At 35.7% G+C, this 25,531-nt stretch overlaps 1 protein-coding gene across 14 annotated transcripts in view; it reads left to right on the top strand.

The window, feature by feature from the left end:
* DIAPH3 (diaphanous related formin 3) overlaps positions 1-25,531 on the top strand; it is a 206,003-nt gene that overhangs the window by 17,365 nt on the left and 163,107 nt on the right. For 12 of the 14 annotated variants that reach the window (XM_064408643.1, XM_064408636.1, XM_064408637.1 and 9 more), the window contains 7 exons: positions 4,932-5,105; positions 8,616-8,720; positions 14,090-14,220; positions 15,899-15,973; positions 16,127-16,196; positions 16,573-16,709; positions 17,156-17,261. In XM_064408643.1, coding sequence (XP_064264713.1) covers positions 4,932-5,105; positions 8,616-8,720; positions 14,090-14,220; positions 15,899-15,973; positions 16,127-16,196; positions 16,573-16,709; positions 17,156-17,261 — 798 coding nt within the window. Of the gene's footprint in view, positions 1-203; positions 364-4,931; positions 5,106-8,615; positions 8,721-14,089; positions 14,221-15,898; positions 15,974-16,126; positions 16,197-16,572; positions 16,710-17,155; positions 17,262-25,531 lie in introns of those variants that run through there. The other 2 variants (XM_064408641.1, XM_064408649.1) reach the window with 2 other exon arrangements.

Genomic DNA, 25,531 nt, shown 5'->3' on the forward strand with positions numbered 1-25,531 from the left:
CACGTCAACAAGATAATGTGGAAGAATAACTTATTGTTAGTTGCTAGGACTAACCTTCAGAAATGAAACTATGTGTCAGTGGAATTCGTCCTGTGAAAGGGGAATGATAAAGCTGTTGTTGGCATGGAGGTGTGATCATGTGCCCTTGTGATTTCATCTCATGCGCTGGCCCCATGTGAGATGATGTTGAGACTGGCCGTTCCTGAGGGGGAGTTATAAGGGTGGAGGAGAGAGGATGACATGATGAACACTGTTTTCATCAGGGGACACCCTGAAGCTGCGCAGCCCTCCTGCCCCTCCCACTCCGGAGGCGTGCTCTATCTCCTTCTCCTGCTCCGCAGCTTCTCCAACATCCAGGGGTTGGTATGTATTTATTGCTAACACGACTAATAAAATTGACTTGCTTTGCTATTCTGACTGTGTCTTGAATTTTTTTGTGCACAGGCATTCTCCTGAATCCATAACAATATCTTCGTGCATCTTTCTTGCCTCCCCCTTTCATTCCTTCTCCTCCAGACCAATTACAGTAGCGTTTTGAGAATTTTAAAGATTTTGAGTAACCTTTGAATACCCTTGAAATCAACATGATCCTTTTTCTTGGAGCCAGCATGTTATTGCATATGGTTCAGGTCGTGTTTAATGTCAGACTCTTAATTAAGAACATCACCAACATTTGGCCAAAATCTGGAGAGTTTGGAGTGGAGGAGTGTGTGGGACTGTTTGGGCCAGTGTCTAGGGCAGTGGTCTGCGTTTGCGCTTTACCCCTAGCAAGTGCATAATCCAGAAAAATTAGTAAAAGTTTTGGCCTTGGAAAAGGTGTTCTGCCCTGCTGGCAACCCAGGAGGACCTAAACCCCTGCAATGTGTTGGGTCTGACCCAGGCCTACTGAGCCGTGCCCAGCACTGCCCAGTGCCCTCAGGAGGGAAAGAAGGTCTGAATCTGACAGTGAGACACCAGGTCCCGCAGCTGCTCTAGTCACCGTGACCGACACTGTGATTAGTTCAAGCCTGATGACAAACAGTGCCACTGAAGCAGAGAAACAACGTGTGCTGGTGTCACTTGCCCCTGTACACAAGCAGAAAAAATGTATATGAAAGTAACCCTTCGAAAAAAGATTTAGCAAAAGCAGTCAAGGGAGAAAAAGGACATTGGAGAGGATGAAGAAGCAGGGCCGTCACAAGGGCCATTTTCAGTGCTGTTACTAAGGCCATCACTTATGGTGATAATGAATGTGGTTTTTAACATGCATGTGCTGGATTTAATTTTTGAGGAATTTCTTAATATAGGAATAGGTGATTTGATGTGTTAATTAAGGGAGAGATGAGGGAGGCAGGATGGCAGTGAAGTAACACCTTTCATTCCTGCATGCATAGCAGCTCTGTTAGTAGGTGATGTCTTGATAAGCTGTAGTAGTGCCAAAAATTATTCTAGCAGTAACTAATCCATTGATTCCTGCATTATCAAATGTGTATGTTCAATATATGCTATTTTCTTATGGAGAATGGTATAAGAAGTCATCACTAAGATCAAAATCAGAGCACAAAAAAATTTACTTTCTAGGGACCTGATTAGAAAGTGTGATGAGCCAGAAAGTTTGTATTGAGGATGTCTGTGTAACTTTGATTTTTCAGGGCCATGGTGTGGGAATAAAATCACTTTCTTATTTCATGGGCTCTCAGTGGAATAATAGTCAGCCTATGAAATAAGCCAATAAAACCTTGCCATTCATCCTTGATGGTTGCTTGATTTTGGCTCATACAGATATTTTTCTTACTGTCCTAGAGCACTGTTCCTGTATGAATCTATATGTATCCATTGATAAAATAAATACCAAAAAATAGTAAAGATGCAAGGTCAAACCTGCTTTAAACTCTAGTGAAACTGTATCAAAGCTAAGCTTAGCTATAGCCTGTTGGTTAGCCTGATTTAAAATGTTTTGGTGTAACATGGAAGATTATTGAACTTTTTTTTTTTTGCAGTTTCCTCCTCTATGCACTTGGATTGCCAGCAGCATCAGTGGTAGATTTCATTACACCCAAGCAATGAAATTTCTATTCTTTCTGTATAGTGCTTTCTGTGGACCATGAAATTATTTGCCTGTATGGAATACTGAGAAGTATTAACTTTTCTGAAGCACTATCAATGTATAATTCAAAAGGGAAGTGTATGTAGAATATCCACACTCCACTGCTGTGCAAATCTTGTTGTGAATTCCCTTTTATTAATGTGTGGGAGTCTTCTTTTTAGACTGCATTGTTTTAAATTATTTAAAGTAATTAGTTTGACATGTTTAAATATGTTTATAATCCTATTATCTCAATTTGTCTTAAATGTTCTGTCTGATCAAATATATTCCGAGATGTGCTTTCCTCTCTAGGATCAGTGGTATAGGATTTGGTGAATATGGGGAATATGAATGTTACAGTGTAATGTATGATGATGCAAAACATCTATATATTCAAGAGAAGCTTAAAACTTAAACATAAACTAAAAACTAAAACTTTTCAAGGAGGAATAGGCCCTTCTCCCTGAACAGGGCCTGTCTGTTTTGAGATACTTCTGGGGCTAAATGCAGTTCTGCCTGGCCAGAACTTCTGTTGTTGCTGCTGTATGGAGCAGGAGAAGGAAGAGGAGACACTTGGGGAGCACAGGCTATAAAGAAGGAACTGAGATTTTTCAGGAGATACTGGAAAAGAAATTTAGGGTACAGCTATCTTAAACCTAATTTGTTGTCTGTTCGCTGATTCATGGGCTGAAATCCATTATTTCTACATGTGTTTCAAGTCTGTATGTGAACCATCTACAAATACAATGGCTTGTGTCTTAGGTTATGCACTTTATAGTGAAGATATGGGGGCATGGAGAAGCTACTGACTAACTCATTTTTTGGAGCAGGTATGCTGCCTTTCATCAGTACCCTGTGAAAGTCATTGCTTGAAAAGAAAAGTCTCGTATAATAGGATTTTTTTACAATTCCAATCTAGTCACTGCAGTTTGAAGTCTGGCTTCATCCCCCCATGCTTACCATAGACTTCTGATTTTAAAAGCAGGGAGGGAAATTGCTTTCCAGTCAAGATGTAAGATCGTTTTTGCTACTGATGACTACTACTTCACTTACAGTAATGTTACCCTCCCTGTTCCTTTTGTTGCATTCTTTGTCTTCCTGCGTCTTGCCTATGTAATTATTCCTGTAGAGTATGCTTTTCCTCATTGCCTGCTGGTTTGATGTGACACAGAAGTGCCCCATCATCCATGCTGAGCTCTTTTATGTTTATGCTATATTAATTTTCTGCTTTTGCATGTTCTACAACCATCTGTGAGTAGCTTACAATCTATTTCTATGTTCCAAAAACTGTTTCTTTTCAATTTTGAACTGGAAGAATTAAAGTCTTTATATTTTCCCTCTAAACCTCTCTTCATGGATGTCTGATAGTCCATTCTTGTTCTGACTAGAGTGGAACACTTGTACTCAGTTTTTGCTACTGATTTTCTTTGCTCTCTCTGATCTTAATTTCACAGATGCTATAATAATTTTACTTGTCATTTAGTTTGGTAACTGATGTACTTGTCTCAAGGTACTTATCTTACAGATATATTGAAGCCTCAGAATATTTTTGCATAGCATTCCAAGACAGAAGCCTGTTGAAATCTTGTCCAAAATCTCTTATGCATCAAATGTTTTCTTTTGTTTTGACAAGTGTGATGTTGCTGTTCATATCTGTTCAAAAGGTGTTACAAAGATGATGATGTAGCACACCTCATTATGTTGTGAGTAGTCTCAGTTCAGTCCAAGAAAGAACGGAGTTAATTTCTCTGAGGCTGAGCCTGGGAATCTTGGAGGAAAGAATTAAAACAATTATTCTCTCTCTTTCTGTAACCGTTGTTTATAGGTATGGTTCTCCAGAGTGCGCTATTCATAGTTCACCAGTAGTGTGAGATGTTTCTACTTTGAGACCAATCAAATATCACCTTAGTGAGTCACATTATAAAAGACCCGCTGCTTTCATTAAACACTTTTACCTTCTAATCTACTTGAAGACTAGAGTCTTCTTTCTGTCCCTTACTCCGCAGCGTCATTACATGTCCGCTGCTTTTGCCTTCTCTTGGTTCTTGCCCATGTACCTTAAAATGCACAAGCTCTAGCATGGAAAATGTGTAAAGTTTCACTTAGTAACTCTTGATCAAAAAAAGTTGGTAAATATCTAATCAGTTAAAAATCCCACAACCCAAACCACTTTTCTAAAGAAGGTTTTTGGCTCTTGGAAGGGTTAAAAAAGCCAGAGCGATTGATGTGTGCTGGGGGTTAGTCATAAGGGTCATTCATGAAATCATAAATAAACTCTATGTAGCTTTAATAGAAGAGTCAGTGGTTTCTCCAGAATGAGTTTCTAAATAATTGGAACAAAGGCACTAAATTTTGTATTACGTGATGCAAAAGGAAATAGAAATAGAAAATAAACAGAAACTTTGTCTTAGTTATGCTAACTTGTCTTTTAATAAAAAGTAGTTTCTTTGCATGGCTATATATTCTGTAGCTATGCTAGGAGTACAGCTGTTTCTGGGTAACTAAAACCATTTTAAAACTAGGCTTTTGGTAAATAAGTCTGCTTTCTTATATTCTACATGTAACGCTTGGAAAGAATTCTTCATAAATTGGTTTTGTAGATATCTGTTCCTCCAAACTTTCTGTAAAATTCTGATGTTCTGCATGATTTCTTTCTAATGTAATGGGATTCTGGTCGGTTAACTCCAGTGCTAGGCAACTGACCATCATATGTATCTTTAGGAAAAGCTTTTAGAATTAGGCAGTTAAATAACAGGTAAGCCACCACGGAAAAATAAGGATGTTCAACTTCCAAGAACATCCATGTTAATTAGGATTACACAGAATGGAAGCAGTATGTGATATGTTACACCTTTTGTATTTTCAGTTGGATAGATTTGCCAGTATAAGAATTCCAAGAAGTAAAAAAGAAAGACCTCCTCTGCCACATATGAAGCAGTCACATTCCACAGATTGGTCATCCACCCCCATGGACCCAGAGGATTTTGCTACAAAACCACTGTCGGAAAGAGAAATCATAGCACTGTTTGAAAAAATGATGGTAAGAGTCTTACACTTTCTTTTACTTAAAGAATGACAACATGGCTAAGTGATAGGTGGAACAGCTATTCTTCTGTGCATATGTTCTAATCTTTACCTGAATTCTTAATATAATTGTTGTTGTGAGTTGTAATTGAGTATTTATTAGGATGTTTCTCAGGAAATAAAGTATTGGAATTATTTTTGCAAATTTTTGATCCAAGTATATTTAAAACAGAATTTAGAAGTGAGATTTTGCAACATGTTTTGAGGAGGAACAAGAAATGGGGGATCCTTCTTCCTTTTAAGATGATCTGAAACTTTCACAAAGAGATTTTATGCCTTCAAATGTCACAGCCACATTTAGTTCTCAATTTATATGCCATGTCACTATTGCACAAAAAGAGAGAATTGCCTCCAAAGCAGCATTTGTCTGCAAATTTGCTTCTTTCCTTAGTTGTCATTGTTAATGCACTACAAAAGAGCAGTCACAAAGATCGTGTGGTAGCACCTCAGTAGATTGAACTTTTTGTCGTGATGATGACATTTTGGGCAATTGAAAACTAAACATGGAATGGCCATGAGAAAAGAGTGACTGAAATCTGAAGAGCACAAGGGAACACTAACAAGGAGAAGGATGCCTGGATTATTATTTCTTTCTCTGCCTCTCAGCAAATAACAAGTAACTCTTGAAATACAAAGGGACTACCAGGGACTGGCATGTGGAGAAAATGCAATGTGCAATGAGAGAAGTACCTTTGTGGAATTTGTACTTCCTAGTACTCAGTGATGATAGTTTAGTTTTGAAGATTTTGTAGAACTCTTGAGAACTATAACTGAAGGATAACATTCAGGGTTTTCTTGGTTAAACTGGTGAGGAAAAGAAATAATTAACTGTTACCAACTTTTGTATTTGTACTTGTTACCAAATGGTTCATTTTTCTCTGATGTCTTGCTTCTCTTTAAAATTTCACTGTAACTGATAATTGCTCAGAAAATTGGAGAGTTCTTATTAATAAAACTTGAAGATGTGCATCCTTCCATACACCCCTTGCATTTAGATTGTATTTCTCTACAGTCCTACAGACATTCTGTTTGGGGTAGTCTGTGGTGTTCTACTGTGCCATAAATAAATGGAAACTTTCAGTAAATCCTCAGAAACCTACTACTGCATGTCTAGATAAATATAGATGCTTATATTCATGGATCCTTAAATAACTAATTCCAATTTTAAAACTACTTTGCAAAATATGTTAAACTACTGATGACATCTGGATAATTTGAATGCTTTCCTAGTTTCATTGAATAACAAAGCACTTAAACTTGTATTAAGCTACTTTATCAGTGTTATTTTATCTATAACATGCACTACAGAAAGGATTTTTCAGATTATCCACATTTGAATGGGCTGGAATAAAGCTAGTTTAGTCACAGTAGATTACGTAGCTAATTATATATTATAGCCTCTAGTTTGCTGTTCTGATCAAATTAAGTGATTTGTAGGGCTGGATTGGTGAACAATTTGAACAACTTGTTGTAGCCAGGCTTTTAGAACTAATTTTGTATGGAAAAAGAGTGAATGTGTTAGTACTGAAGGAAGAAGTTTTTCAATTCTTAGGGTTTACTGAAATGTCTTACCTTGTACTTGGGGTTTTCCTGGATGCATATGGCTTTCTTCTCCCAGTATTTTATGCAGTGGTGTCTTGTGTGGTTTTCATGGCAAAAATTATGAAAGAGCTCATAAAACCAGATGGTTAAAGATAATAATTAACTGCTATTTGCCTCCTTTAATTTCTGTTAGTGCTATTAGGAAAATATCCATGTGAAATGATGTATTCTTATTTTTCCAAAGAGGTATTGCTTAGCTGTAGAATATATTTCAATTATTTAAGAAATAAAAGATGGACATGAAGTATTTTATTAACTAAGCAATATCTGTTGTGCCCCTTGTATCACTCTAGTCTGTATAAAATAATTGTCTCAATGATGTTTCGTTTGTTAAAAACAAGAACAAAGGAATTACTTTTTACTGTACACACAGACAGAATATTTCCCATAAATTAACCTGCTGTTATATTTAGGCTTATGGAATACAGTTTGTGTTGACAGGTTTCTTAATTCTTGGGGGTTTTCTTGTGTTTAAAAGTTAGATGCTTTTATTTCAGTTTAGAAGCTACTTTTCAGAAAACATGAAAGAGCAAGTCTGATAGGAACTACTTTAAATAGAAGAATTAACTTTGCAATAGCTACATAATAACATGAGAAGGGGTTTTTTTTAGTTCAATTTAAGTTCAAAATTAACCCTATACCAGCTGAAACCAAGACAAGGGTCAAGCATTTTCTGCAATAACTTCTCAAAGCTTGGATTTATACAAAAATTGTGTACATTATTGTAAATGTTTCTAGGAACCCTGCTTCATTCTCTTCTACTCAGCTTGAAAGCTATTGAAAGACAAGGAAACTTAGGTTTTGGTGTAGTACAAATTCTAAGGATTGTCTGTGCTGTTTGTCTTTGATTTCTGACTAGGTGAAATAGCTTTGATATCAAGATGGTTACTCACTGATTTTGTAGCATTGCTCCTGCCAAAGCTGGTGAGGATTCACCTCATGAGTCTCAGCTGAAAATAACTGCAGTAATTCTTGCTAAGCTTGAGTAATGCACATAGTAAAGCACATGGTGTATGTGCTTTATCTGTGTGTGCCAAAATTATTAATTGTTCCTGAAAACTTTTTTTTTCCCCTTTTACTCATTAACTTACACCATGATGAGAAATGCCATTTCTCACAGATGTGCAACTGATTACAATGATCAGAGCATTTCTGTGCTGGAGAAGTAGAACTCCCTGTGTCAGAAATGCGAGAGACATCCAGAAGTGTCACTTGTGTGGTTTTCAGTGTAGGTCTGTCTCTGCTCTTTTTGACCTCTGGATTTATGTTGGGATGAATGAATTATGGTGGGGTTTTGGTAACAGGTGATTGTTTTGATTTATTCCTTAAGAATTTTGGCTTTGCTTATTGCAAAGGTGATTATTAATTTGTGAACTAGTTTCAGCACAAACCACATTCTGCTGCCAAGATGAAGCATTTGGGAGTAGAGGAAGAGAATGATGGAATAAATTAAAAATTAAAATGGAAATTAAAAATATGTAAAATACTGGTATGAGTACATTTATAAATGTTTTGGGAAGTATTAAATAATGCTCTTCAGTAGTTTGATGCATGCATGCATGTGTGAAACTGTAAGTTTTTCCTAAGAAGAGTGTGTACTAAAAATTATTGTGATGCACTTGTTAATCCTAGCATTGTTGACTGTTTTTGTTTTATTTTCAGTCTGAGTTCAGAGGGAATACGGATAAGGACTTTTATGGTTTTGATTAACGTCTTATGAAAAGTTCGTTGTATAATAGCTTTCAGTAGTATGAGTTCATATTTTTGTGTCTTTATTTATTTAAGTCAGTCTCTTGCATTAAAATCATTCTCTTGTTGTATAGCATTTAAGACTGTTTTTCTTTTTTTTCCTATCCCATTCTAGGAGGATATGAATTTAAATGAAGACAAGAAGATGCCATTGAGAGAAAAGGATTTTAATACCAAAAAAGAAATGGTGATGCAATATATTAGCACTGCTTCCAAGTCTGTAAGTAAATGACTAAAAGCTTACATTGTTTCCTGTTGATCAGAAAAAGTGATGCATGCATGTAACATTACTTTGACTAACTTCTGTTTCTCATAGTGCTCTTTAAAAATGTTTCTGTCTTACTATTTTACAAGTTACAGTGGCAGATAGTCACTTGTACTTGAAGTGTGTCTTCTATACAGAAATGGTAAATGTATGACTAAAAGTAGAGATGGAAAGATTCTGCAGAAACTTACAAAAGTTTGGTGTGAACTTTTTTCTTTTCTAGCATTGTTTAAAAAGAATTCCTCAACTGATGAACCTTTTTCATGCCCGACTCAAAACAGAGCTCATGTTTGATGCTACGTAATAGCTGATAATGAAATTGTTGTGCACAAAATCAATTATTGTCCATTTTTTCCCTATAGAGATAATGATTGATTGTTCTAAAGCAGTGCAAGGGGTTGTATGTAAGGGCCAAATTAAGGATTCAGTTGGCATTAGAAAAACTGCTTAGTTTTTGCAGAGTGAGAACTGACTCCTGCCCTAAATGCTCCATAGCTAATCCTATCCTCAGATATTCTGATTGTTTTAGAATTCATATGTTTGAATCTTCAACTCTCACTGCTGTATAGTAACTTGAGATATCAGTAAAAATTGCCTGGAAATAATTATAACTAAATACTGAGAAATTAAAACATTAAATATAGTAATTTAAGTGAGATACTTATCTTGCTGTCTACTTCACATGATGCATATTATTAGTCTTCTGTTTTAGCACTTTTAGTAAGGTAGGTATGCCTAGTGCAGGACTTAACTGCCTGGAGATTACTTTATTTGAGCTTATCAAAGCTACTGGTCTTGTCTATAGCTTAAGAGGTCCTTAATATCAGAAGATTAAGCTTGTTTTTCTTTTTTAGAGATATTGCATGGGAAATCAAGAAACTTCAGACTAGTAAATCTTACAACATTCTTGAAATTTATCTACCCAAAATAGTATGTGAGGGTTTATATATCATTGGCACCCCTAGCCTCTATATGTATTTTAACACCTCAGTTGTTTGATCTAAAAAGTAATGTGGTAATAGAACATGACTGGCTGTGCAGAGTTGCTGCATTCACATCTGTTAATGAAATCATAGCATGCTGATGGTGGTGATGTTAAGGCTCTCTTTGACCAGAGAAAGGTTTTCATGTCTTTGCTTCTTGGCCACAGAATACATCTCATTGGTCCTTCTTTCTGAGTGCCATTCACAATTTTCCTTTTTTCTTTGTATGTCGTCACACTTGTGTTTTGGTAATGGAGCTTCTTGCACTATGCCTAGAGGAGCTGTATAACGTGCTTTGTTGAAGCAGACAGGTCTGTTTCCTCCCCCAGGGCAATGGTTTGTTACCACACACTTGTCTTGTGTGTTTTCCTAAGGCCCCCAACAGCATTTTCTCTTTTCTGTGCCCATGTATTTCTCTTTCTGTGGTGGGAGATGACTAAACACCAATCCATGCAGGGTAACTTGTCTTTCCTGGGCTCTCTGCTGTTGTGTCTTTACTGGATGTGACATTCATCTGTTGTGTACTGGGAGAAGCTGTTTCAGTGAGGCACACATTCAGTACTTCGATCCAGTTGTGCTGCAGATGATTTCAGATTAGTGCTGGAGCTGTTGGCATGGGAAATTCCTTCCCCTGCCATTCCTCAAGTTAGTTGGACTGAGTGCTTTCTGAGTCTAGAGAGAATAGTGCACTGCACCCCAAGAGGACTTGGCGAACTCTTGGTGTACCTTGACTTTGTGAAAGTGTCATACTTTTTTGGAACAGTTGAAATGCCACGTAGCCTCTGACTATTGTGTGCAGCTAATCCCACCCCGGGCCTCTCCTTCTATAAGTGATACTGCAGTAAGTTCTTTTGGTAGCTCATACTTCTTTTCATACTTCTTGAACTTTAAGGAGATGTGTACTAAGATATTTTGCCTTGGAAATGAAAATGAAACAGCCTCTGGTGGTCAAAGTGAGCTCTACTTTAATCAAAGCTTTATCGTTGACCTCAGTGTCAGGGTTTTTCTTTCTCAGAAGTGCACAACTCCTTTCCAATAACCACAAAGCACACCTCTTTGCATAGTAATGCTTGCAGAAAACAAAGTTTTGAAAATAAAATTCCATGTTATGGGGTTAATACTCAAGGGGAAATAAAAATAGCATTGCTATCATGTTACTTAACCATAGGTTTTGCTGTTTTATGTGTTCAAAACACACAAACTGGATTTTTAAAGTGAATTTTCTTTTCAGCATTTTGTTTTTGTTGTTCACTTTGTGCTCCTGTGATGTTTTAACTAGATTAATTAATGCTGACTTCATGCTGCATCTGCTCACAGACCAGTTGTTCTTCAGTTGAGCAATTAAGTTTCTAGAGGCACTGATGCCTCAAGATATTTCCTGTTTCTCAGTAAACTTGAACATTTTGAACTTAAGCAGCTTTTCTCATGCTGAAATACAGCTAATATAATCTGTTTCACAATTGATACCAAATGCAGCTCTCATTTTATTTAAGCACCGGCAGATGTATCATATTCTTATTATGTTGCAGAACTTTGGCATAACCATGAATAAGTGGTACTTAGCACTGTGCTAGTTTGTTGTACAGACATTCACAGTTTACGGCTCTTTTGCATAGGGTAACATTTCAGTGGGGAACTGAGTCTGAAATGGGATAACTGGTTACTCCCTGGATGTTGATGTGAGTCTCCACTGCGTGTGGCACTGTTTTCAGATGGGTCACATGAGGCTTTCTGAAATGTCATTCTAGTGAATTCTTCTAGTCTGACTGGGCTCCTGTCCCATGTGACCTTTGCACTGCACACACTTGCTATTGATTATATTGAATTCCTTCCAAAATATCTTCTAACCATCTTAACTGTATGTCCTGTCCATATGACTGTCCTATATGACCGTACATCAAAAGAAATACATTTTACTGACAACTTAAAAGTATTTTGGTTACATCAGTTTTGTCAATTTTGCAGCATCAACTGCTGGGAGAAGTCACTGGAAATGACAGATTCTCCACACAGGATATTAATCCTTATGCTTAGGCATACAAGTAGTGCTTATCAAGTAGTGTATGCACATCAGGAGCTGCCAGCAGAATTTCTGAGACTTCTTGAAATTTCCAGCTCTCTTGTAACATTTAGTTAAATATTTTGTCATGAAGGCTGCTGGGAGCTTGTTTGGTCATTTTGTCTGTAGTCAGTCTCTTATCTTATCTATGCAGAGTCCAGCTGGAAAGATCCATGAAGAAAACTGAAAATACTGAGTTTCATTTTATTTGTGGGGACATTTATTGTTCCTGATTTTTAAAAATTTTCTCTGGGTTTTCTAGATCTGTCTTCCAGATTCTCACCTCAACCCTCATCCCTTGCTGTACATCTAATCTACTTTTTTTTGTGGAGCATAGTTATTGGAAGTTACCCTCATACTTAAGCAAGTAGGGATATCCATCAATTCAGAAGCATGTTTGGAATGACATTCCATGTATTACACACAATGTTTCAAAATATAACATGAGATGCTATATTTTTGGGATGATTCCTGGCAGCAGGAGATTTTTTTTGTTTGATCGGTATTATTTTGTTTTGTTTTGTTTTTTTTGTGTTGGTTTTTTTTTTGTTTTGTTTTGTTTTTTTTCTTGTGTCTGGAGCATCTGTTATCAAGTCTGAGGAAATGTAGTTGAGGTGAAGACTATTATAGCTCCCAATGTTCTGTTGTCACAGAGTCACAGAATAGAATTAGACTGGAAGAGACCTCTGGAGACAGTCACATCCAACTTCTGATCTATTCCAATTTTATATCTCTGATAGGGGAGATTGCACAGTGTGCCTGAGCAACCTGTTCCAGTGCTTTACCAGCCTCATGCTCAAAAAAATAGTGGGAGGAAGGGGGGACGTTTGTGTTTGTCTTATGTTTAACCAGTTTCCTGTATTTCAATTTGTTCGTCTTGTCCTTTCACTGATAGGGTTCCCCTGAGCCTTCTCTTCTTGGGGCTAAAAAATCTGTTCTACCAGCCTCTCCATGTACTACAGATTCTCTTGTAGTTGTGTCCACAACCCTTTCTGGACTCATTCCAATATGTCCATGTCTCTATGCTGGGGAATCAGGAACTGGACAGAATTCTCCAGATGTCTCACCACTGCTGAGCTGAAGGGAAGGGTCATCTCCCTCAACCAGCTGGTGATGCACTTCCCTGTGGTCAACTTGTCATCCATCACAACCCCTATTTTCCTACAAGCCTACATTCCAGATGGTAGCCTCAGCACATGCTGGTGCATAGGATTATTCCTCCTCAGGTTCAAGATTTACAGTTTTCTATTGTGGAACTTCCTGAAATTCCTTTGCCCATTTTTCCTGTCTGTTGATGTCCCTCAGGATGGCAGCTCAGCAGCCTGATCTGTCAACCGTGCTTCCTAGCTTTTAACTTCATTTCTTTGTTAGGAACTATTTAATCATATTCTACCTCATGGAAGAAAAGATTACTTCTCAGTATTTCCTGAGGATCTAAAAAAGGGAGAAAACATCATCTGTATGAAACGAATATAATATAATAATAATATAATGAGAGCTAAAATAATATAATGAGACTACCTCACCATTTTCAGTGAATAATTTCAAGTTATTACTTCAAGTCTAATTCTCTTCAATTACTGACTTAAGCCACTAGTTGATCAAGAACTATTTAGTAAGTTTCTTACAACATGATAGTTGTGCTTCTATTTTCAAAAAAAGGAGTCTTGCAATGAATTAACTCAAATCTAAGTTTTATGCACAATTGTTTGCCTGCTTTTTTGTATTTAGATATGTTCTGTAGAAAATATATCTGTCCTTTCTGTAAACAGGGTATTGGGTGGACTAGACTTCTTATTTTTTGATGTCTACAAGAATGTCTACTTCTGCAAGAGCAGAAGTTACTGCAGTAACATGCTGAGTGTTCTGGTATGCTGCTTTTTTGCTCTGTATGCTTATGTGAGTGCAGTCACCCTTCTGGACTTGTGCCCTGTGATCTCTTCGAAGAACCTCATAATTGTTTTTTTCTTCTGTTGAGTGTTGAATATTAAGATTTTTGCAATGTATAGACAGAATCCATTCAATACAAAATTTTATTTCACTGAGCATGTGTGATAAATTTGCACATTTCATGTCTGTTGTTTTTGTCTGTTGATAATAAATTTATTCATAAAATGACCAAATTTAGTCAGTATTTGGCAAATAGTAGATAGGCATCAGTTATGGGTTTTCAGGTCTACATGATATATTTTTTTCGGAGCAGAAATAAAGCTTAGCCATTAATAATCTATTTAAGTTCTATATGCACCAAATAAAGAGCAAGTCTATTTTCTGTGTTTCAGGGAAGCCTCAAGAACAGTAGGAAGATTTCTCCCCAAGAATTTATTCAGGATTTAAAATCTGGGTCAACGGATGAAAGACTAGTCACTTGCTTAGAATCTCTCCGTGTGTCCTTGACTAGTAATCCTGTCAGGTAACATCATTAGCACATGTTGAAGAGATTAATAATATTCTTATTTCTTAATGGATTAAAATTAATGGATATGTAGATGTACATGTCTCAAGGTTTTCCAGTTAATGGGTATGTATGCATTAGTGAGTGATTTTAACTTCTTTCTGTTTCATTGATTATGTATCCTCTGTAGGTCTGTTATTTTTAATAGACTTGGCTGATCTATACAAGGTAATACTAAGAGAAGGTAATATAAATGTGGTGCAGAAGCAGTTCCTTTTGTTTTCTACTGCTAAGTAGTCAATTGTTTCTCATTTTAATTTTTGAAATATTTTCTAGATCTTTGATCTTCTAACTTATTTTTGTCAGGGTAATCAATAATGGGAGTTAGGCACCTTGGTGTAAGTTTGTTCACCAGAAAACATATATATTTCTAAATCTGTGCTACTGTTTCTGTGCAGTGTACTTTAGGCTTTCTTCTTTCCTTCCTTCTGGTATTTTTTTCTGTACCTGTAGGCTTTATCTATACAGAAGAAAGCACAGCCTTTGTTTACCTGTGCTTTATTGAAGGAAGGCTAACTCTTCAGTAATCACTGATAAGTCTTAATTTTGATTTGTTCCATGCAACTGATTTCTGAATGCTGACTTTATTTAATTAAATTGTTTTTTTTTTTTCCTATTCTGTTCTGTTTACATCCTTTTGTTTAAGGTTACCATTTAAGACAATGGTTGTACACATGATTTGGGGAAACTGTTTAGGGTGTAGTTTAAAATAATGCAAATGAAATATTAGGACATGATTAGAAAAGGATTGCACAACTTTCTTTTTTCTGTGTCTGGCTTGGGAGAGTTGCTGATATGGGTCTTCTCTATATAGGTATTTGCTTCTTTCCTTCTATTATTTTGTTTCTGAATTGCATTGTCTTACTTAGAAAATATAATGGTTTATGTGGAAGGAAACATGCTTTACAGTAGCCTGAGTTATTCTGACAAAGGGTTTTCGATTAGTCTTTTTTGTAAATTGTATTTTTAATTCACAGAGAAAATTAAATCAAATGTTACTGAGTTGTTTGATCTCTGGTACTTAGAAACAGGTATTAATATCCATGGTTTACTGCAAAAAAACAGTGTTTCTTTCCTATCACTATAAAAAGTAAGCTTCTGAAAGGACAATCTTGGTCACTAATCTTCAGGTAAATAATTTAGGTGTTTTGACCTCACAGGTGCCAGCACAGTTCATTAATAGTGGTTCAAGTGATCTAACTGTACATATTATTACAGATAGCTAGTTATCTGCAACTGTTTCTTCCCCTTTTGTGTAATAGTTGCAACAGGCTGAATTTCATTAAAAGGACATTTTTAATAAACACATTGAAAATAGAGGCACTGATAACTTAGTATTTTGTCAGAATGACAAAAAGCTGAGTGTTTTCTTTGGGTAGTGTAAGTAGTTTTTCTTCTCCTGTGGAAGCAGAGGTAAAGGCAGTAAGAATGCATCAGTATTCATCAGGGTTTAACCTGATCAAAAGATGCCCTTGGTAGTAGCTGAAATTTTAAATTTTTTTTGTGTTCTCTTGGAGATATTTTGGGTTTAACACTATCCAGTTATGTGTGCTTGTATTTATGGTGACAATTTTCTTTCACTGTGATTAGTCTTCGAAATGTCAATTTTATTAAATGTCTTTTTTCTTTCTCCTAGCTGGGTTGAAAACTTTGGCCAAGAAGGTCTGGGACTGCTGTTGGATGTTTTGGAACGATTGGTTGAGACAAAAAAGTAAGGATTTAATATAAAATTAGCTTTTATAAATATAAATAGAATATAAATTATATATAATCTCTAATTATATATATAAATATCTTAATATAAAATTAGATTTTCTTAATATTTAAAAAGCATTTATTTACATTTAATTTTTTATTTATTCAGTCAGGACAGACTTGTGAAAAGGAGTCAGCATAAAGTTATACAGTGCTTGAGAGCCTTCATGAATAATAAGGTATGGGACTTTATGTATTCTAGAAACAAAATTACTACAGTTCAATTAGATAAGGTACCTGATGACTATAAGTCTGTGCAATTTGGTAAAGTGATGGGTTGGTCATTTGTGATTTGAAGTTCTTTCTGTCTGCCACAAGTCTGCCACTTTCTCTCTGCAGAAATATTCCAAGACAATAAAATTTTGATGCTGTTATATGCCCTTCTTACAGAATAAGTGACCTGTTTGGGACTTTTCTCTCGTTTAATTTTTTTTATTATTTCACAAATTAAAATGTCATTTGGAATATCTACTTCAGGGGAACCATTGATGTCATTACTAGGTACTTGATGGTCATTTGGATTCCCTCCCTTACAAATGTTCTTCTGTTGTTTAGTATGGCTTGGAAAGAATTTTGGGAGAAGAGAGGAGCCTTTTGTTGCTGACCAAAGCAATTGATCCCAAGCAAACTAACATGATGACGGATATAGTTAAACTCTTATCTGCAATGTGCATTGTTGGAGAGGAAAACATGTAAGTACTGTATTTAAGCAAGAAATACTAAGGTACTTTTACACTATCCCAAATTATAGTTATATCTGAATGAAATGATAACATTTTCAATTTAGATTTGAAAGTAAAATCTGTATTGTCAGTTTTCAGAATACATTTGTGATTTTTTTCTTGTGGACATATTGGTGAGGCTTTTTTTCACATCTGGATATACTGGTTAGATGGAAATAGTTATGCAGCAATTCTTTTGCTTAATACTTACTAGCATAATTTTCTTAACCCTTGTATTCCAGTAAGTCATTCTTTGGTTACAAAAATCTCTAAAGGCAACAAGTATTGGTTAAACCTCCCAAATTTGTTTACAAGAAATTGAGGCAGGTGAATAATTTGGGAACCTGGCTTTTAAGATAGCAAATAAACAAGTTTAAATATCTCTCCTGAGTGAAATGATTCACTTTTTCTTACAGCCTTGAAAAAATTTTGGAAGCTATAACAGCAGCAGCAGAGGAGAGGAATGTTGATAGATTCTCTCCTATTGTAGAAGGTCTTCAGGATAACTCAGTTCAGCTGCAAGTAAGTGCTTTTTTTATTTAACTGCTGCAGGAAGTGAAAATAAAACTACATGTTTTTCTGGACTGAACAAGTCATTACAATAAAAAGGAGTAGGGATGTTTCAAACTGGGGTCAAATTCTGGGATATTGTTTGTAATTTTTTTCTTGCAAGGTGTGGCATGGAAAGATTCAGCCTGGAAACATGGGGGTGTTGCAGGTCCATTTGTTGATTTCTATTCACTGAGATCTTACCTTTGCAAGTTAAAAGACAGTATATATTTAAAATAAAGGATAAGTAATATGTTTGGATGCAAAAGGATCCTATCCCTTCTGGAAATATTTGTTGAAATTGAATATTAATAATAGTAAAAAATCAAGTTTTTAGGCAACTGCATTTTATAATTACTGTTTTAAATCATTGGGAAGTCTGTCCCTCATGCTCACTTTATGATATCATAAAATTGCACTCATAGGGTCTGAGGAAAGAAAACTTTCACCTTATTTTCCATTTGCTTCAGCTGGATGTAGAGTTTGTGCCTGCAGGAAGGCACAAAGTATTACGCTTTGAATGGTCATTGATATTCATGTAATCAGGTTGAACTGATTACAGTTCATAATTTAAAATCTTTAAAATCTTCTACTATCTTGCTTAACATATTTATTTGCTTACATGAGGCATATTTCTACTTAAAGCATATTTTAGCTTAAACTACAAATCTTTGTTCTTATTACATGTCTATTTCAGTATTCTACTCTAAAGCTTCAAGCCTTCTCCAAGGTCTTAGGTCAAACACTGTATCCATCTCTATCTCTGAGCTTGTATGTTTGAGACCTTGGTAGGTCTCTATGCTTGGATTTCTCACATCAATTCTTTGTTACTATTACAAAAATAGTAAAATATTAAAGTTTGAAAGAAACTTTTGCATTACTCAGCTTTTATATTAAATAGTTCATGTCTGACAATAAAAGTTGCTGTTTGTTTCATTTGTCTCACAGAAAAGCTAACCATAAAGGAATGTTTGCAGGTGGAGAATTGTTTGGAGTTCAATTTTGCCAGTACCAATGGAATTGTCTTTTGAGAAATTGTTGCTTCCTTACCGCTTCTCTCTTCTAATCATAGACTGATTTGGGTTGGAAGGACCTTTAAAGACCACGGGCTTCCAGCCCGGCTACCATGAGGGGGCATCTTTTCACCAGACCAGGTTGCTCAAGACCTAGTCCAATTTCACCTTGAGCAGTTTCAGGGATGGGGCATCCACAGTTTCCCTGAGCTATCCATGAATTTGATGAAATTTCAAAAAATCTGATATATTTAAAAAAATAATTTTTCATTAAAAATATTAATGATTCATTCATCATTATTTGATTCATTGATTCAATGCTTTAGATCACAAAAATTCTTTTTTCAATTCCAGGATGTTGTATCTAAGTTAAGAGAATTCAAGAGTTGGTGTAGAGCATATTAGGATTTGAGGACTACCAATCTGAAATTAGGAGGATCTTGTTTTGAGTGTAATGCTGAATTTTCAGGGCTTGTGTATATTTGCATCTATGTAGGTTTAATGAAGGAAAAAAACTACTGTAGATTTAATACACAAAAAAGTTATTATCTGTAACTTCCTTTCCTTAATAGTTGAAAATGCATGCGGAACTCCCCTTAGAGCAGGCCATTATTGTATTTGAGCCATCAAGCAAGTTAAGTTAATCCTTTGTACTTCTCATTTTACCCAAGATGGGTTCCCACTGTTTGTAGGGATGCTTAACTCCATGAGCAAGATACCATTGGTGAGATATGCAAATCAGTGCAGTAAACTTCATCTGAGTTAATTATGCAGTGGCAATTTAAATTTTTCTAAGACTTCTCTTCAGATATTAAAAAAGTTTGTTTCTTCTAGTTATTCATTCTATCAATTGGGCTATACCTCTATCTGGTATTTTGTTATCCTCTAATACAGAAGATAGAAGCATTGTTAAAAATGAGAATTTACTCTAAATGTTACTGTTGCAATACTTCTGCTAAAATACTTATGCTAAATATATTTATTTGGCTTTGCTGAGAGTGTTAGCCTGAAGTTCCTGCAAATAGGTAATACTTTGCCATTTGGTTTGCTGCATCTTGTGTAGACATGGAAACTCATTAAAAGTTTTTTTCTGTTTAGTTTTTTTAAGTTAAACTTTCATTAAAGTACGTTCCTTCTGCTAAAAGGCTTTTTGATATTTACTTTTTCAGACTTAATAAATGGTTGCTAGATTTCTATTTTTTAAGACCAGAAAAATCAAACCTCCTCATGTGAATCAGCTGTAAACTTTTCTAACAATGACATTGACCTGGTGGTTAATTTGACAGGGTTTTAATGAGACAGAAGTTTACAGTTGTCAGTTACTTGGCATACTTGCCTTGATTGTCTGCTTGATGTATGTATGCTTGCTTTGTGGCAGTTCAATTTGACACTAACAACTGACCTTTTCAATTTTGAATTGACTTAACATTTCTGTTACTAGAAGACTGAATACATAAAAGGCCTCAGTAGGGAGATTTTTGTATTTTTAGTAAAAGCTCTGTCTATCTATCTTTTGCATTTGTTGAATGCAAAAGATGTTCTATCTTTCATAAAATCCGAAATTATGGAAGGCATACTTAATTGATTTTGGTTCAAGATGAGGTTAGTAGTCTTATTCTGAAAATATAACTACAGCCAGGAGTAATATCAAGTTTCTGGTTTTGTTACAGTAAATGTAGTTTAACATCTTAAGCCTAAAACGCATATAGGGCATTCTGGTACCTTGTGTATTTATAATGACAACTGAAAAGTGCAATGCTTTGCTTGTTCAAGTCATGGAGGCAGGAAATACAGCTCTTCTGGCACAAACCATTTTGATAGTTAAGAAAGGTATGAAAACAACAACAACAACAACTTGTTTGTTGCCTATTTCTCATTTTTCTAGGAGAATCAAATGAGTGCTTATATTCTCTAATAATCAACTTTCACCACTGCTTCTCAAGCAGGTGGTTTAACTAACAGGAGAGTATTATTCTTCCATGCAGATCTAGTTGCAGATGCCAGCTCCTAATTTTCCAGTTAGGACTGAGAAGAGGAACAATGGTGAAGCAAAGGTGCAATTTTTCCTTTTCTGGTTAAGTTCCTGAAAAATGAATACTGCTCATTCCTCTGGAAATGTGCAGGTCATGCATATCCTAGGAGAAGCATTTTTGTGAGAAAGTAAAAGATCCTAGGTATTCATCAATAGCCTTATCCTCCCAGTATTTTCAATTGTCAAGGAATACCATTTAATCTTTATAATTTAATACTAGGAGGATGTGAGATAGCTGTGACATTTTGGTTTGCTGAATAACTTGATTCTTGGTTGCTCTGTGCTAGGGAGGTCCTTTCCATAACTGCTTATGTGATAGGGTCAATCAGAGCAAAGCTTACGTTACCTAAATGTCAAGACTGCACAAACTAATTTTAAATTATTGTGGTCTTGTGTGATTTAAGTATTTTATGCTAACCCCTAGGTATTGAATTATTTTCACTTGGAGTATGATTTTAATGTTTGTGATCTAGTATCAGGTTCCTGCTATTGCCTTTATCTTTAGTCCTTTAAAAAGTTTTTAAACTTAGAAAAAAGATTTTGTGATCTAATTTACTCAAATCTAGATGTGTAAGCACTGTGCCTTGCTTAGTCTTGTTTTTCTTTTCTCTTGTATAACTTTTTCTCGTTCTGCTTTTTGTAGGCTTATGTTTGGAACTTTCATTATTTGTATTCCTACACAAATAAATAGTTAGCTAATATTATCCAATGGATCTTTTTCTTGTTTGTTCCAGGAAGGCTATGTTCTTGTTCTGAGCTGCAATTTAATTCCCACTTGATCAAATGTGATTAGAAATAATAGAATAGCAGTACATCTTACTGATGATTTTCTTGCTTTTCATCGTTGTATCATGGCTCTGTTTGAGTAACACGTGCATGTGGTGTGTTGATTTGGCAAATTAAAAGAAAATAGTCTTTTTTTGGGTATAATTACATCTGTAGATATCCTTTCATTGAAATTGCCTTTCTATCTCAAAGATAAAACTATAGTTTGCTCTTGATCAGGATTTTCATAGTAGTACTTTTTCAGTCTCTGATTGACTCTTCACTGATAATTTAAATCATCTGTGATAAATGCTGTTTCCTTGCTTAACAGTCCATTCCTAATGTTTTGGAGAAAAACATACTGTGTTTTAAACTGCTGTCATAACAATGACAAAGATTCCAAATTGTATATAATCAAACAACATGGAGTTGAAATGTAAATGTAACCTTGTAGTACTGTACTTTGGTACTGACTCTATGGTAGGGAAGTCTACAATCGTTGAAATGCCTTGCTGATGTTAACAGGAGAGCAGGTGTTGGTGGCAGCTGTCAGTGCACTGAATTACTGGTTTTGAATGGCACAACTAATTGAATCCGGAAAATGCAATTGAATGAAAGATTTTGTACTCCAGAGAGATGAATTGGAGATGGCATAACTTGTTTCAACAAGAATAAGATCAAAATTAGATGAAGTAAAAATTTTCATCTTGGCTGCTGAAGGGGAAGACAAATACTCATAAAGTGGACCCATATCCAAACAAATACAAAAAGCTTTAAGAATAAAGCCCATACTCAGATAATAAGACAATATGTTCTGTAAGGTTTTATTGCAGTAAATTTAACTGGTTTGGTTGCTTGCATTTTAAACCACTTGTGATGCCCAAACTCTTCTGTCGTGACATTGTAACTTGTGCAGTTTGTGGGCCTAAAAAATACACCTGATATTCAAAGCCAAGGATTTAATTTTTAGTCTAAGTGATGTCTTAGTGGTCTAATAAAATTGCTCTCAGTAGTGCTAACACTTCTCTACCCCATCCCATGCCTATACATTTCTATGCTGCATTTAATTTATGGTCATATTCTATCCACTAGTTACAGAAATGTATGTAATGGTAAACTTTATGCCAGAAACTTGTACAAGGCTAAGAAAAATGTACAGCTGGTGGAGTGATAGTGATCTGTTATTAGACAAATCCTGTTGCAACTAAATAAGCCAAAACTGAGCTCCAGACAGGCAAGCCAAGTCTTGATGAAGCCTGAGAGGTCTGGAAGCATGTGGTGTTAGCTTCATACAAAACCTGTAGCCTGCTACTAGCAAAAATAAGTGGGCTACAAGGCCACATGTCCCGAACAAGGCTGTAGAGGACTACAGACCAATATTCAATATGAGGAGCTTTTTCTGTGTTCAAAGTGCTTGGTTGTGCAGCAGAACCTCTCATCTCTGTTGGTTGCTGTTGAGACAATTCAAGGAAGATTTTATTCAGTCTACTTTTGAAAAGTGGACTGGGTATCTTAGGTGGTTTCAAAATTTTTGGTATTGTAGTGTCGGCGTTTGGATGTAAGAGAATTATATTATTTGTATTTATCTTTTGGTTGTTGTAGTTTCCTTTGCTGGGGTTAGCACCCTTCTTTGTTACCTAGTGTAGAGTGATGCTTTGGCAGTAACAAACATATTAGAGTCACTCTCAGGAAAAAGTAGTTGCACAGAAACAGGCTTGAAGACTAATACAAAGGTTTTGTTTGAATTTGAAGAAAATAATTGATAAGTTATCAAAGTCCTATTTTCCCCTAAGTTTCTAAAATAATGTAGACATACATAGAGAAACAAATTGTATAAAATGAGGGCAATAACACATTTCAGTGAGAAGTATCATACGATTGTTCTGACAGGCACTACAAAGATGAAAAATCCACTGTGATAGTTAAAGGCTCAAATTGTTATCTATTTAGCAGCTTTATAAGAAGAGAAGAATAACCAAGGGTTGTTTCTTATTTATAACTTCAAAGAAGCCCCAAATCAGGAAGATCTTTCTCCAGGAAACATACTTTCTGTAGGGCAGAACAGTCAATGTTATTGTTAGCTATATTCCTAGTTAACTGAGTTCTTCTAAAGCTGAGTGCTACTAATGTAATGTCAATATCTTTCTGAAAGAAAACACGCTGTAAATATATTCCTCTTTGATACGTGAGGTTATTTACTTTTCCTCATCAGGTGATTATCTAATTGCCCTCACTGTAAAGAATATGGGGAAGGGACAGGAACAGGCTTTCATTGCCTTGCCACGTCTGTTAAACACTTTGCTAACAAAACATACAAAGGCAGACTTACAGTGAGGCAGGGGGGAAAATGTTAGGAAACATTACTTCAACAGAATTTAATATGACACAATTTTTGAGCCATAGAAACCTTTTTAAAAACAAACTTTTAAACATCAAATTTATTATTACTTTTTACTAGTAGAATTTTTGATTTTGTCTCTTTAGCATGCTGTTTTCTACATTTTTCTGAATTGTTTTGATATTTTACAATCTTGTTTAAATTTTTGAAGTCCAGACTTAGGTTGGGGCATTCTTGCCTGCTCCTTGGGCCTTTCAAACACCTTTCGTTTATTTGTGAAATAGGACTTTGCTTTGCAAAGCCATTTATTTATACTGTCTATTTATTAATATTGCATTTTTTGTATTACTCATTAATTTTGTTTTTAATTATACAAAATATATTTCCACTGTAGAAAAAGACAAACTTGCCAATCAGTAGTTGTCCAGATATTCCTTAAAATGGTCTTTTAAATGTCAATATAATTTCTACCATCTTCATTTTCTTCAGTGTCAAGATACATTTCAGAATAAACTTGGATGTAATAGCAAGTACAGTTATTTTGTCCTCAATTTTTTAAAAGCTTTGAATGTTTAAAGAGTGAATGTTCTTTTGTTATTTCTCATGTTGGCTTAGTTCTCTGAGTTCTTCTACCACTTTTGAACTGTTTTGTCTCTGTTTTACTTTGTGATCTCCTTTCACACACCAGTGTGACGAAATGTTGCTGTTTGTGTTGCTTTGTTTTCTTTGGGCACTTCTTTACACCATAGTCTTTTTCTGACCCTGCAGATTCTGTTCTGGTCTTCCTTCTTTTGTTATCTTTGAGGAATTAGATGTGTTAATCATAGATGCTTTTTGCAAATTCAGAGTTCTCTGTCTCTGTTAATATATTTTCATGTTTGATCTATTAGGTTTGATTCTTCCTTCCCTCCACTGATGTTAAATTATTTTGTTTAGGTGTTGTAACTTTATTATTGTCTAACACTGGAGTAAGTTACAGAAGTCTATCTTAAAACTTATGCAATTGATTTAAATAATCCTTTTGAGTCCTCTATGCAGTTTTGGGTGCCACAATATAAGAAGGAGATAAGACTGTTAGAATGTGTCCAAAGGAGGGCAATGAGGATGGTGAAGGTCCTTGAGGGAAAGCTGTATGAGGAGCAGCTGAGGTCACTTGGTCTGTTCAGCCTGGAGAAGAGGAGACTGAGGGGAGACCTCATTGCAATCTGCAACTTCCTCGTGAGGGGAAGAGGAGGGTCATACACTGATCTCTTCTCTGTGGTGACCTGTGACAGGATCCAAGGGAATGGCCTGAAACTGTGTCGGGATATTTAAGTTAGATGTTAGGATTGGGTATCAATTTTTCATCCACAGGGTGACTGGGCCCTGGAGTAGCTCCCCATGGAAGTGGTCACAGCACTAAGCCTGTCTGAGTTCAAGAAGCATTTGGACAATGCTCTCAGGCACGAGCTGTGATTCTTGGGACTTCCCAAGAAGTGGGAAGGCTGGGAGTTGAACTTGATGAGCCTTTTGAATCCCTTCCCACCCAGGACATTCTATGACTTTATATGTTTAATTTAGTGTGATTTTCCTTATTTATGTCAATAAAATAAAAACAGTAGTTTTCTATTATTATGCAAATACAGATATTTGCATGTACTGAATTTCATAGAAGTTCTGAGGGAATAGAAATTAATTTCAGCTCTTTCTTCAAGTAAGGAGAAGGATCAAAGCTTGTTCCTTACCTCTTTTACTGTTTGAAGTTATGTAGTATGACAGAGTAATCTAAGAATAAATGCTGTTGTGGCAGCTTTTATACAGGAGAGGTGTTGGATGGGTTAGTACAGTGGTTCCAGCCATGGCATCCTCCCTTGAGCGTTCTTGTCCTTTCAGACATCTCCAGAAGTTGAAAAGATGGTCCCAACTCCTAATGCAGAGCTGTGGGGCCCTCAAGGTTCTTTTTTCAAGGGACTCCAAATACTGTCATTTATGGGTTTGGGTGGAGAATACCTGATGCTTAATTGGGTCATTCTAACCCTTGGTCCCTAAAAACCTGTTGTATCTCACAGTCTGCTTGATTTTCTCAGCAGGTTCACTGCTCTCATATTAACAGATT

Source organism: Passer domesticus, chromosome 2 (genome assembly GCF_036417665.1).
Source record: "Passer domesticus isolate bPasDom1 chromosome 2, bPasDom1.hap1, whole genome shotgun sequence".
Lineage (NCBI taxonomy): Eukaryota > Metazoa > Chordata > Aves > Passeriformes > Passeridae > Passer > Passer domesticus.